This window comes from Herpailurus yagouaroundi, unplaced genomic scaffold, assembly GCF_014898765.1.
Source record: "Herpailurus yagouaroundi ecotype Mexico unplaced genomic scaffold, PumYag 208, whole genome shotgun sequence".
NCBI lineage: Eukaryota > Metazoa > Chordata > Mammalia > Carnivora > Felidae > Herpailurus > Herpailurus yagouaroundi.
The window spans coordinates 12,553,475-12,565,455 of NW_024412439.1; the positions used below are offsets into that span (position 1 = coordinate 12,553,475).

The 11,981-nt window shown below is 55.4% G+C and overlaps 1 protein-coding gene across 1 annotated transcript; it reads right to left on the reverse strand.

Annotated features, from left to right (window-relative positions):
- Positions 1-1,125: 1,125 nt before the first annotated feature.
- Positions 1,126-11,975, reverse strand: CYB5D2 (cytochrome b5 domain containing 2; the record flags this gene model as incomplete). The annotated part of the gene is made up of 4 exons (XM_040453569.1): positions 1,126-1,917; positions 3,581-3,767; positions 7,020-7,160; positions 11,750-11,975. Coding segments are annotated over 4 exons (774 nt in total), but the record flags the coding sequence as incomplete, so codon positions are not given.
- Positions 11,976-11,981: the final 6 nt, after the last annotated feature.

Below are 11,981 nucleotides of genomic sequence, written 5' to 3' on the forward strand. Positions count from 1 at the left end.
GGTGGACAAGCTCAGCACAGGAGGAAGGACAGCCTGGTGCAGGCCCCGCAGGCACCTGCAGCTAGGAGGAGGCCGGAGGGAGCCGTGCACGAAGTGACGGTAGGAGAGCCACGGCTGGAGGGTCCCAGTGGCCAAGGAGTGGACGTGGGGGCCACCCTGGTCATCCAGGGGGACTGCTCACAGCAACGCGGAGGGTGGGGAAACCAGGGACCTGGGGGTTGGGTGGGAGGAGCAGAGCAGTAGAGGAAGGCCTCCTGGATGGCTGCCGGGGTCCTCACTTGGCTGTGACTGGGTGTGCACGGCCACGGGGACATCACCAGGGAGGAGAGGAGACTGAATGCCGGAAATGTGGAGTCTGGGTGCCTCGGAAGTGCTCTGGGGAGCCTCCTACCTGGACGCAGCTGACGTGGGAGACCTGGGTGGGGGGCTCATGGGCCGAGAGGGGCTCCTGGGGGAGAAAAGGGAATCAGGCAAGCACTAAGGGAGGGTTCCACTGAGGCCCTCAAGTGTGACGGGTCCGGGAAGGCTGTGGCTGTGGGATTTGCCAAGTGCAGAATTTGCCCTGCTGTCGAGCTGGCGACTGATGCGGGGTGAGCGGGGCTGAGAAGCAGGGGCGGCTTTCAAGGCTGCGGCGGGAAGTAGCTCAGTGCTACAGAGCGGTGTTTCCTTCGTGACTGGAGGGAAGCCAGGGTTTACCGCACGCTCGGGAAGAGCCGAGCAGGAGGGGGCAGCGAGGGTGGTCGTGGGGTGTCCAGGTGCCCCCTACTGCAAGGGGAGGGGAGGCAGCCTCCGCTTTCTAGTGGGCGGGTCTGGAGAGCTAGCGAGTTAATGACAGAAGGACAGGACGGCGAATGTTTAGGGAAGAGCTGGGGGGACCAGGAGACCCGGGAGGAGAGACACGAGTCTGGGACAGCACCAGGCTCCGTGGCCTTGCCTGAAGGTGGGAATCTCCTCCCCCACCGGCTCGACCGGGGTACGAAGCTCGTCGGGTCGGCCCAGGAATTACAGGTCGCCCTGGACGCACAACCCCCCTGGGAAAGGCGTCCGGGGTGGGAAACCACTTTTTACGGTGTGGGCGTCTCCCACACCTAAGCGTTTAAAAGAGAATATCCTCCCTTCAAATTGTTGCTTTGTTCAGAGGCCTCTGGATTTACTGCCTCCGTATGAGCAAAAGCCCATCCACTTCCAGAACCAGCCTCCCTGGTTTTATTGTCCTGTCTCGTGGTACTGACTGGGCTCAGACCAACTACTTGTGGCCGTGGCTCCGGGCAGGGGTCTCAGACATACAAAAAGTGGTTAAGAGTCAGGGGTCACAAGCCTAACCAGTGGGGAACACTGGGAGTTATGCTGACGTGTTAATTTACGTGGCTTCTCTGGACCTGTCTGCCTGTCTGAGTCACAAAGGGAAGATATGTCCCCTCTTCTGCAGTGCCCCCAGCGCCCTCACCGACCGCGGGGAAGGATGCTGTTGGAGCCCAGAGCCTGTTTCCTGGCCTGGCAGTCCGATTAGTTTTGAGGTTGGCTGGCCTCTGAGGGCTCTGACGAAGGCGGCAGGTGGGTCTGGGGGAGAAGTGGCACGGACAGGCGAGTGGGCCGCCACGCCGGGTCCCAGGCACAGAAGTGTGGGCAGATGCTTCCAGGCGCTCCGCTTCGTGTCGGGAGCCACGAGTGAGTGCGGCAGGCAGGGCTGTCTGTGATTAGCCCGGTGGGAAGGAGCAGGTGACGGCCAGTGGGGGGCAGCCTGCATACTCCTCCAGGTTCGGGTGATCCAAGTCGCCACGGTTTGTGTGCACAGGGAGGCCCTGAGCCTGGTCGCTGGGGGGTCCGCTGGTTCTCACGCACACACAGTGGGGCTCCTTGGCACCTGGCTTATACAGCTTCCTGGGGACACCGGTCCAGTCTCTGCTCACACCTCCGCTAGGGACAGAAGGACAGGGGACTCTTAGCGTGAATGCGGGATCTCTGCGGAGGGGGAAGGAGGAGTGATGTGGCGTCTTCCCAAGGTGGTGGTCTGCAGCCTGTGTCCCCCGGCCCTTCACACTCTCCCAGTTCCTCCAGCATCCCCTGCCGTGGGCAGAGTCCGCCATCCGGTCCCGTGCCTTCCCAGGGGCAGGTGTTCCCCCACTGGCCTGGGAACTTTCCAGAAGCAGTGTCTGGACCTGATTCTCTTCTCCACTCCCCGCTGCAATCCTAGCATAAGGCCGTGTCTCCATCTTAGGGTCTGAGGCTCATGGCCGAAGGTGGGCAACTGAGGCTACGACCCAAGGCTACACACCCTGCGAGAGGCCCCGTCCTAGGTGTCACCGGGCTTCAGAGGTGGAGCATTGCGCTCTGGCCCAGCGTGGGCCGGTCCCCGTGGGCTCACAAGGAAGGTGAGAGTCTGGACCTGGTGCCCCGTGTACGTCCCAGTGTCTGGGACCAGGACCTGGTTAGAAACCACCCTGCTAGTGGCTCCCCCAAGAACAGGCTGTCAGGGCTCGGAGATGCCCTCCTTCCTCCCAGGGACCCTTACTTCACACCCAGTCCCTATATGAACAGATGGGGCCGAGGCACAGGCGTGGGGAAGGCACTAGGGCAAGAAGGGGCCACAAAGACAGGGCTGGGCGGGGGAGGCAGCCTCCCAGGGGACCACTGCTCTCTGGGACCCCTGCGTTCGGGCTCCTGTGTCCCAGCCTGTCCCCTCAGGTGGGCAGGCCGTGTCTCTTCAGAACTGGATGGCGGGAACTTTCCTTTGGCCACGGTGCCTCTGCCTCCGGTGAACTGAGCCGGCCCGGGCCCAGGGTAAGCGGGTGGCTTTGGCTGTCTGCTCTCTGCACAAGGAGTCGGCCATAAGCAGGGCAAGAAGGCCTCTTCCCGCAGAAGAGAGGGAATCTACACGGTTAGCACTCCGGGAAGTGGCTTCCCTACCCTTCCCAGGGAGAGCTGGGCTCCTACTGGGAGGCCCTTGAGGCTGGGTGCGTGGGGGATGCCTCTCCCGCACCGCAGCCGAGGGGGCTGATGGCTGCAAGTGCATTTAGGTCCAGGCTGGCCTGATAATCAGAGCAGAAAAAGACGTTTTGTCTCCTGCTCCTCAAACAACCCGGGATAATCCCCGCGGCATCTACCCGAAGCGGGCTCACCTCACGTTATTCCTGCGGGAAAGGCCGCACTTCCTCGAGTCACTCAGAGGTTGTAGCGTCTTTAAGACGGCATCTCAGGTCATTGCCGCCAGGGGCCGTCCCCCACCGCTTCACCCCTGTCTCCTGTAGGCAGGAGTGATGTGTGCGGAGGAAACGGAGGGAGGCCCTCGCTTGGATGGGTCGACAGGCCAAAGCGAGCAATGGCACTCGGGCCTTCCCACGCCCAGGCCAGGGTGTCTGGGGAGCTCAAACAGAACACAGGCCCAGGTCCCAACCGTCCCTCACTGTCAGTGATGTCGGTCCTCAGGAGGCTCCAGCACGGAGCCAGCATCGAGGATCGCTACCCAGAGCGTGTGGACTTTGAAAAGTCCCCCTGGGGGAACAGCTGGGTTACGGCTTCACCGAGTCCCAGCAGGACGACCTGGAGGGAGGCGGAGAGGGCACGAGGGGAGCCTGCTTACCTCTCCGGGGAGCACCAGAGCCGGCTGCCCCTGCTGGAGCTCCACTCGGCGTTGCACGGCGGGAACTTGCGTTTCTCCTCCAGCGCCCGCCGGCCTGCCTCCGCGCCCCGGGTGATCACGGCTTCCACCTGGGCCAGTTCTGGGGTCGGGAGGCCATCCTCTCCGTAGAACCTTCCTATCACCCTTCCTGCGGTGACGGGAGAGTGGAGGTCAGAGTCACGCGGGAGGGACGCACGAGTAAACGCCTCACCTCCGTGGTGCAGTGCAAGTCCCCAGGGTTTCTGGGCTGCGGACTGAGAACTCCTTAGTGTCTGGTGAGACCCCTGCCCTAGCTGCGGACGCCTCCAGCACGGAGGCCGTTGGCTTCGCCTCACGTGCTGACGCCGCTTCTCCGAGGGCGGCGCTGCGAGGGACCCACCCTTCCGTGCCCCGCAGTGCTCGAGGCGCCTGTCAGGCAAGCGGCTGGCTGGTCAGGTAACGTTTCTGTGGCTCGGTTCTTCCCCACGTTCAATTATTTTGTCCGGCAGAACTACGAATAAGTCATTTATTGAGCATTTACTCCGTGTCGGGTGCTGTGCTCACACTGCCACCGTTCTGCGAATCCTCTTAAGCACTTATGGGAAAGGAGCTGGGGTCCCCACTCCCAGAAGAGACACGGGAGGCTCAGTGGCTGGGGGGGCCCATGAAGCTAGGGCTCACGTTCTCCACCCACCACCCTCTCCCCGCTCGGTCTCAGTCCTTGGTGCACTTTTAGATTCTTTCAGAAGAGCCAGCGAGTGGTGCGTGGGCCTGTGGGCCTGAGCCCGAGCAGTCAGTTGTCCTTCGGGGCAGGGTCTTTCTCCCCGCTGTCCTGCACCAAGGACAAGCAGCAGAAAGTACTCTCAAAGGGATGACCTGCCCCCGCTGTGCCCGGACTCCAGTGGCAGCTGTGTGCTGCGTGCCCAGCGTTCGGGCCACCCCTCGGGTCCACTCAGCCCGACTTCGGTTCTGTTCACGTCACTTTTGTGACCTGGCTTAGGAGCCGCCACCCCGTTCCAATACAGCACGTACTTCCCGCTGCTCGTGTCCGACCTCTAAAAGACACGGCGATTCTGCCCGTCCCGTTTCCACTGCCCCCAGCCTCACCCGAACCGTGGACCCCAGCGGCGGCCTCCCACCTGCTCCGTCCACTTCGGTCCATGCCTCCCGACTTTTCTTCCTGCACAAAGCAACTGAGCCATCTTCATAAAACACGAGTCACGTCCTGTCATCTCCATGCCTGGTTTGGCCCTCCAGTGGCTTCCGAGAGCACGTGGATCAAACACAGACTTCTTGTCAAGGCCTCCAAGGCTACAGCCGTCCCTTCCCCCCTCATGTGCTGCAGGCTCCGGCACACGGGCTTCTTTCTCTTCGCGGACCGTGCCTCGGCACCGCCGTTTGCTCCGCCTAGAATGTTCTCTCTCCAGACCTCAGTCTGACTGCCCCTCACTCCCAGCCCCTCCTAGAGGCCTCCCTGACCGTCTGTTCTAAAGGTGCCACAGGCCCCTCCCCCATCACACTGGTTTTAGTCGTACACAGCCCTATCTGGAAACGCGTCATCGGTTTCCTTAATTACGGCATGTCTCTCCCACAGGTGAAACCCCAGCACTCACAACAGCTTCATAGGGAGCGTTCATCTTAAACGCTTACTAGAACAAACGAAGGGTCGGGACCAGGCTTGCAGCCTAGGAGTCGGCCTAGCAGAAAACTTTCTCCTAGAGGGTCTCCGTGCAAGGCGACCAGCCCGTTGTGGTGGGTTTTAGAAGTGAGACCCCAACAGAGGGCAACAGTAATAGAGGCAACAGAGAAAGACTTGTGGGAGCCGTGTCCTGGGAATGGTGGTCACCACCGGCTGGGTCTCCACACCAGTGCTGTATCCAGAACACAAAGAAAAGAGATCTCATCTGCTCGTGCAGCTTGGCCACGTGGCTGCCAAGGTGGCTTCCCGTCTTCACTTCCGTGCGCGCAGCACAGAATAAACCTTCATCCTCTGACGTGGCCTGAGGGTTTCTGGGCCCCTAAAGAGCCTAACACGGCCCATGGCCCATCAAGCGAGCTAACAGCACAGGAGCTGCACCAACTCATCGCTGGCCCAGCTCCCACCAGGACGGAGCACAGCTTATCCATCGTAGGTATTCAGATGGACGCGGACTGTAGCTAAAATCTGTCTGAAGCCTCTCGAGACCACATCCCTCCCCTGCCCTCAACACGCACACTAACGCTCTTCAGACAAGGCTGGTTCGCTCATGTGCACAAACACATCAGTTTGCTCCCCAAATGTCAGGATGACGTGTTTGCTCTGGCACCCTTTGCCCACTCTCAGAGCTCTGTCTTTATCGTTTTGTGTTAAGATTTCTTGTCCTTATTAACCAAAACGTTTCAACCAGCCTCTTGAAGGTCTGCAGAGAGGTCAGTTCCTTCAGTGGCACAGAGGCCAGACACGGTTGTGGCGTCGGGAATGACCCGGGGCAGACTGGGTGACAATAAAGAAGGGGTCTGCGGGCTGGGAGGACAAGAGCCCACCAAGAGCGTGGGGGTGGGGACCGGAAACAGAAAGAACGTAGATGGTATGAAGAAAGGCCTGATCAGTCAGCTGTGGAGGGAGCAGAGGAGTTAGTACAGATGGCAAGGTTCTCAGAAGAGGTGACCCGGGTAGTAATGACAGAGCAGATATTCAGAGGTATTAGGGGCAGAGAAAGAATGCCTCCAACTGAGACCCGTCCCGGTGGTGAGGTGACACCGATGTCCCTCAGGAGCTCAGCTGCGTCCAAGGTGGGTTACAGTGAGAGGTCAGGGCTGCAGGGGATGAAAAGAGCCCAACCCCCCAATGCCCAGTGTTTACAAAGCCATCTAGTGGTTAGAGTCTGACATTTCTTTAGGACACCATTGGTTGTCTGTTTAAAAGGTGATTCCCTCAAGCATCACAAGTAGCAAGTGCAGTGCCCCCGTGACCGGCTTTAACAAACGTGGGATTAGCCTGACCTCTACCCGGGAGACGGGTCCTTCAGGATGGACACAGACTAATGTTGGTCTCCTTACAGAACAAAATAAAACGGTGTTTGTCAAAATGGAACACAAACTGAGGCTTCAAGCCTTCCTGACGGACGGACGGGGTGCTGAAGCCCGACGCCTGGGGCACGGCGAGGCACCTGGAGCCGGCTGCAGTCACTAGCTCCGGGGCAAACAGAAGCCCAACTGAATGGCTGTGCCATCTTCTCCCAAGATTAAGAGAGAGGGAAACCCGTGTCCCAGCCACGTCCTTCTGGGACGCATTGCCACAGTAACCACCAGAGTTTAAGGTGAAAGATCCATGGGTATTTTACAGATTTTAACCTCGAGTCCAGTCGCCTGAACTCCAACCCTTTACAAAACTGCAAGCCCGCTGAAGAGAATCTACGGAAATGGCCTGTGGAATACCTACCAACGAACTCGTAGTTCTTCTCGTAGAACGACAGCCAGTTTTGAAGCGTCAGCAGCTCTGAAAATGACAAGTCGGACACATCGTCCACCAGGCCTGCTGCAGAGTGGTCCCCTGTCACAAACGCCCTGGACGCGTCTCGGCCTGCAGGAGAGAGGGGACCACATAGATTCACCGGCACATCACTGGCACTTCAGCGACTCCAGAACCTATCTTGGGAGAAACACCTGACAACCCCCACTCTGCATCTCCAAGAAAAGCTCGTCTCCCCTCCTCTGGGACACATGCTCCCGGATCTTGGACACGTATTTTGGCGCTTATCATCTTCTCTGTTTACCTTCAGCAGCATTAACGTGTCTTCTGGCTTCCGTGACACCACATTCCTGGCCTTCCTCCTCCCTCTCTAGCTTATTTCCTACCAGCCTTAGGGATCAATTCTTGCCGCCTCCTCTGCTGTCCACTCCTGTGGTTTCACAACCACCTCTACGCCAAGGATTGCCAGACTTCTCCTCAGCCCTAGACCGGTGTATCCAATTGTCTACTCAATGCCCCTTAGATGTTTTACAAGTGTCACGAGTTCAGATGTCCACACTACACCAACGAGTACCCCCCACCCCAGGAAACCTGCAGCCATTCGAGTGTTTCCTATCTCGGTAAATGTCAAACAGTTCCTCAGTGCAGAAATGCAGTCTGCAACACCTCCTTTATCCCTCACGTCCTTGAGTGTCTTCCTTTTTTTTTTTTTTAATTTTTTTTAAATGTTTGTTTATTTTTGAAAGAGAGAGAGACAGAGTGTGAGTGGGGGAGGGGCAGAGAGAGAGGGAGACACAGAATCCGAAGCAGGCTCCGGGCTCTGAGCTGTCCACACAGAGCCCGATGCGGGACTCGAACCCACGAACTGTGAGATCATGGCCTGAGCCGAAGTCGGACGCTCAACCGAGCCACCCAGGCGCCCCCTTGAGTGTCTTCCTAAGTGGTTCTTCTATCCGTGTGTCTTTCTCTGTGTGCCACTAAGCTGGCCCAAGTGGCCACTGTCGCTCATCCGAACTACTACAGTAAACCCCTAGCAGCTCTTCCTACGTTTGTTCCTTCCCTACTATTTTTCGTACATCATTTACACTGGTATTTTAAACATGAACCGATGTCATTCTCTTGATTAAAAACCCTCAGGGGCTCTGGGCTGATGGCTCAGAGCCTGGAGCCTGTTTCCGATTCTGTGTCTCCCTCTCTCTCTGCCCCTCCCCCGTTCATGCTCTGTCTCTCTGTCCCAAAAACAAATAAACGTTGAAAAATAAAAAATAAAAAAAAAACCCTCAGGGGCTACTGGGGCACCTGGGTGGCTCAGTCGGTGGAGCGTCTGCCTCTTGATTTTAGCTCAGGTCGTGATCTCACGGTTCCTGGGATCAAGCCCCATATCGGGCTCAGCGCTGACAATGCAGGGCCTGCTTGGGATTCTGTCTCTGCCCCACTCCCGCTCATGGTCTCTCAAAATAAACAAACTTTAAAAAATTGAAAAAAAAAAATCCTCAGCGGCTTCCTTTTACTCTAGAACTATATCCAGATTCCTTAACACAGTACTCAGGGCGCTACACTGGCAGCCACCAATCCTGCCTTGCCCACTGTGCTCTCTTCCTCTCTCTCCTCCCCCTGTTAGGTTACGGCCTCTGGTAATACAAGTGTGTTTTCCCTTTAACATCGTCACAAAAATAATTAGTTGCTTACGTAATAACTATTTAATGTCTGTCTTTTCTACTAGTCTGCAAGTTTTATCAGGAAAGAGAACATACCAAACTCAGGATTGATTCCCCAGTGTCTGGTAGGGCCTAATCTTTAGTAATTATCAATAAATATTGGCTATCTGAAACCCATGCATTTATAATCAATTTTCAATAAGTCAGTTATCAATAATTATTTTCAATAATTCAAGGGAGGAAATAAGTTATTTTTTTAATGTTTATTTATTTATTTATTTGGTTAGAGAAAGCCTGTGTGCACGCACCCAGGAGAGGGGCCAAGGAGAGAGAGAGAGAACCCTAGCCTGGAGCCTAGACCTCAGGGCTGTGAGATCGTTATCTAAGCTGTAATCAAGAGGATACTTAACGGACTGAACCACCCAAGTGCCCCAGGGGAAAGAAGAATCTTTTCAACAAATGGTGCTTGGACAACTGGCTAGCGAGATGCAAAAGAACACATCATATATAAAGTTAACTCAAAACGTAGCAAGGACCTGAATATACGGGCTAAAGTATAAACTCTTAGAAGAAAACATAGGTATAAATCTTTGTGATCTTGGATAAGGTGATGGTTACTTAGATGAGACACAAAAGGCACAAGCTACCAAAAAATAAACGGACTAGACTTGATCAAAAATTTAAAATTTTGTGCATTAAAGTAAACCATCAAGAAATGAAAAGCCAACCCATGACATAGGAGAAAATATCTGCAAATCATGGTCTGATAAGGGTCTAGTATCCAGGGTTTATAAAGAACTCTCACAACTCAGTAAGAAAAAAAACTCAATTAAAAAATGGGCAAAGGATTTGAGCAGACATTTCTCCATGAAAATAAACAAATGGTCAGCAAGCACAGAAAAAGATGTTTGACGCCTTTAGTTATTCAGGAAATGCAAAGAAAACTACGATGAACTATGACATCAAAGCCACTGACTATAATAAAAAAAAAAAAGACAATAAAAAAGAAATTTGGCGAGAATGTGGAAAAACTGGAAGTCTAATACACCAGCGGTGGGAATATAGCCACTTGAGAAAACAATGTGGCAGTTTCTCAAACCGTGAAACACAAGAGTCACCACATGACCCAGGAACTTTACTCTCAGGTATATACCCAAGAGAACTGAAAACATGTCCACACGAGTGTGTCCACGTATGTTCACAGCAGTGCGCTTCATAACAGGCAAAAAACGGAAACCCAAACGTGCAACAAATTATGAACAAATAAACAACATGTGGTATACACATATACATAAAATGGAGTATCATTTGGTCATAAAGCAGAATGCAGTACTGATACATGACGATACAGGCTGAACTTTGAAAACACTGTGCTAAGTGAAGGAAGCCAGACACAAAAGGCCATGCGTATGATTCCGCTTATGCGAAATGTCCACACAGAAAGTAGACAGTGGTTGCCAGAGGCTGGGGGGTAGAAGGAGTGGGGACTGCCAGTGGATATGGGGGTTTCCTTTGGGGGGAATAAAAATGTCTGGAATTAGATCGGGAAGATGTTTGCACAGCTTTCTGACTATATTAAAAACTACGAGTGCCTGGGGGGCTCAGTCGGTTAATATTAAAAAAAAAATTAAAAACTACTGAGTTGTATGGTGTAAAAGGGTGGATTTTGTATTATGTGATTATATCTTCACATAATAAAAATATTGACTGAACGAACAAATGAATAAAGGAACATATCTGCTAGACCCTCCTAGACTGTGTGGGTGGTGGGGAACGTTAAGTTAATTTGATTCCTCGGCACCCGGCACAAGGCGGGCTGCACAGTAGTGGTCAAGGAAGGGACGTTGGCCGAGTAACGGGCACAAATGAACTCAGCAGACTGTAGACACATTGCAAGGGGAAAATCACCCCAGAGACGAAAGGGTCTATGCTCACACTTGTGCTTCCCACCAGGGCAGCTGCAACAGGGGTGTGACGGGGCCGGGCGCCACCAACTGCCCCTCCCCTGACAGCAAGTGAACCCTGACTCCAGTACCAGCTCTGCTTCTAGGTCACGGGGCGGCTCTGGGGAAGTCCCTTCCCTGCCTGGCAACACCGACTGACCCCAATTCCTGCTCTGTGGATGCTTCCGGTTCCGGAGTTCTCCCTAGAGACACGGAAGTCACTTGTATCTAAGCACCAGACGCGGCTTCCCCATTCCCCAAGACTATGACAAATGGAAATGCTTACTTAATACCAGCCGTCAGTGGCCTTAAGCTCCGCATTTTTTCTCCTCCTTAATCTGGGAGGCGGTTATCCCTCTGGGCTGGGGGCACAACATCTCTCAAAGAAAGAGGCTGGAGATCCTGGCCCAAGGCCTGTCAGCACTTAGTTGTGGGGGCTTCAGGCAAATTCGTCAATCCCCTCAACTATAAAACAATACATTTCATCCGACAAACGTTCCAGGCCTAACGTATACGCAGCTCTGTTGAAGAGCTGTGAAGCTGAGCAGACCCGTTCCGTGCGTTCCTACCTCATAACCTTTAACGGAGACGAGCGCACCTGTACTAGAAGCGAGAACAACTTACTATTTTCAGGGGAAACCTGGAGTGGGAGCAAAGAAAGGTTCCTTTGGATAGGAGGCGGCTGGAATCGGTCGGGGAACTCTGAGGGCAGGGACAGGTCCCACTCATCTCTGCCCTGAGCCACGCAGTGTGGCACAAAGCAGGTGTTCGGAGGCTGCGGCCGGTAGGCAACTGCAGAGGCAGGAGGCCTGCTTCTCGAACCTACGCCGCTAAGAACGGATGGGACAGACGGGGGTGGGGGTGGGGCGTAGGTACAGGCTGGTGACAGTCGGCCACGGTCCCGACCGGACCAAAGAGACCAGAGCGACGATGCAGCGGAGCACGGCCCCCGCACCAGTGTGAGGAACGTGGGGACACAAAGGCCGGGGAATGGATGAACGAACGAACGAACGAACGAACGAGTGCACGAGCGAACGGCGCAGAGGCGGCTACGGGCCCGCGTCGCAGCAGAAAAAGGCGTGAGCCGCCTCGCTGATACCTGCGAAGCCGCTATAGTGGGCCCCAGGCTCGTAGTGCCTCCGGCCGGGGGACACGTCGTAGACGCGCCCGAGCAACGCCAAGTAAAGGCCCGGGTCCCCGGCGCCGCCGCGGTAGCGGGCCAGCTCCTCGGGAACGAAAAGGCGAAGGCCGGCGCGGCCGCTCCACCAGCCCAGCCACCGCGCCGCCGCCGCCGTTGCCGCCACCGCCGCCGCCAGGCCCAGCCAGAGCCC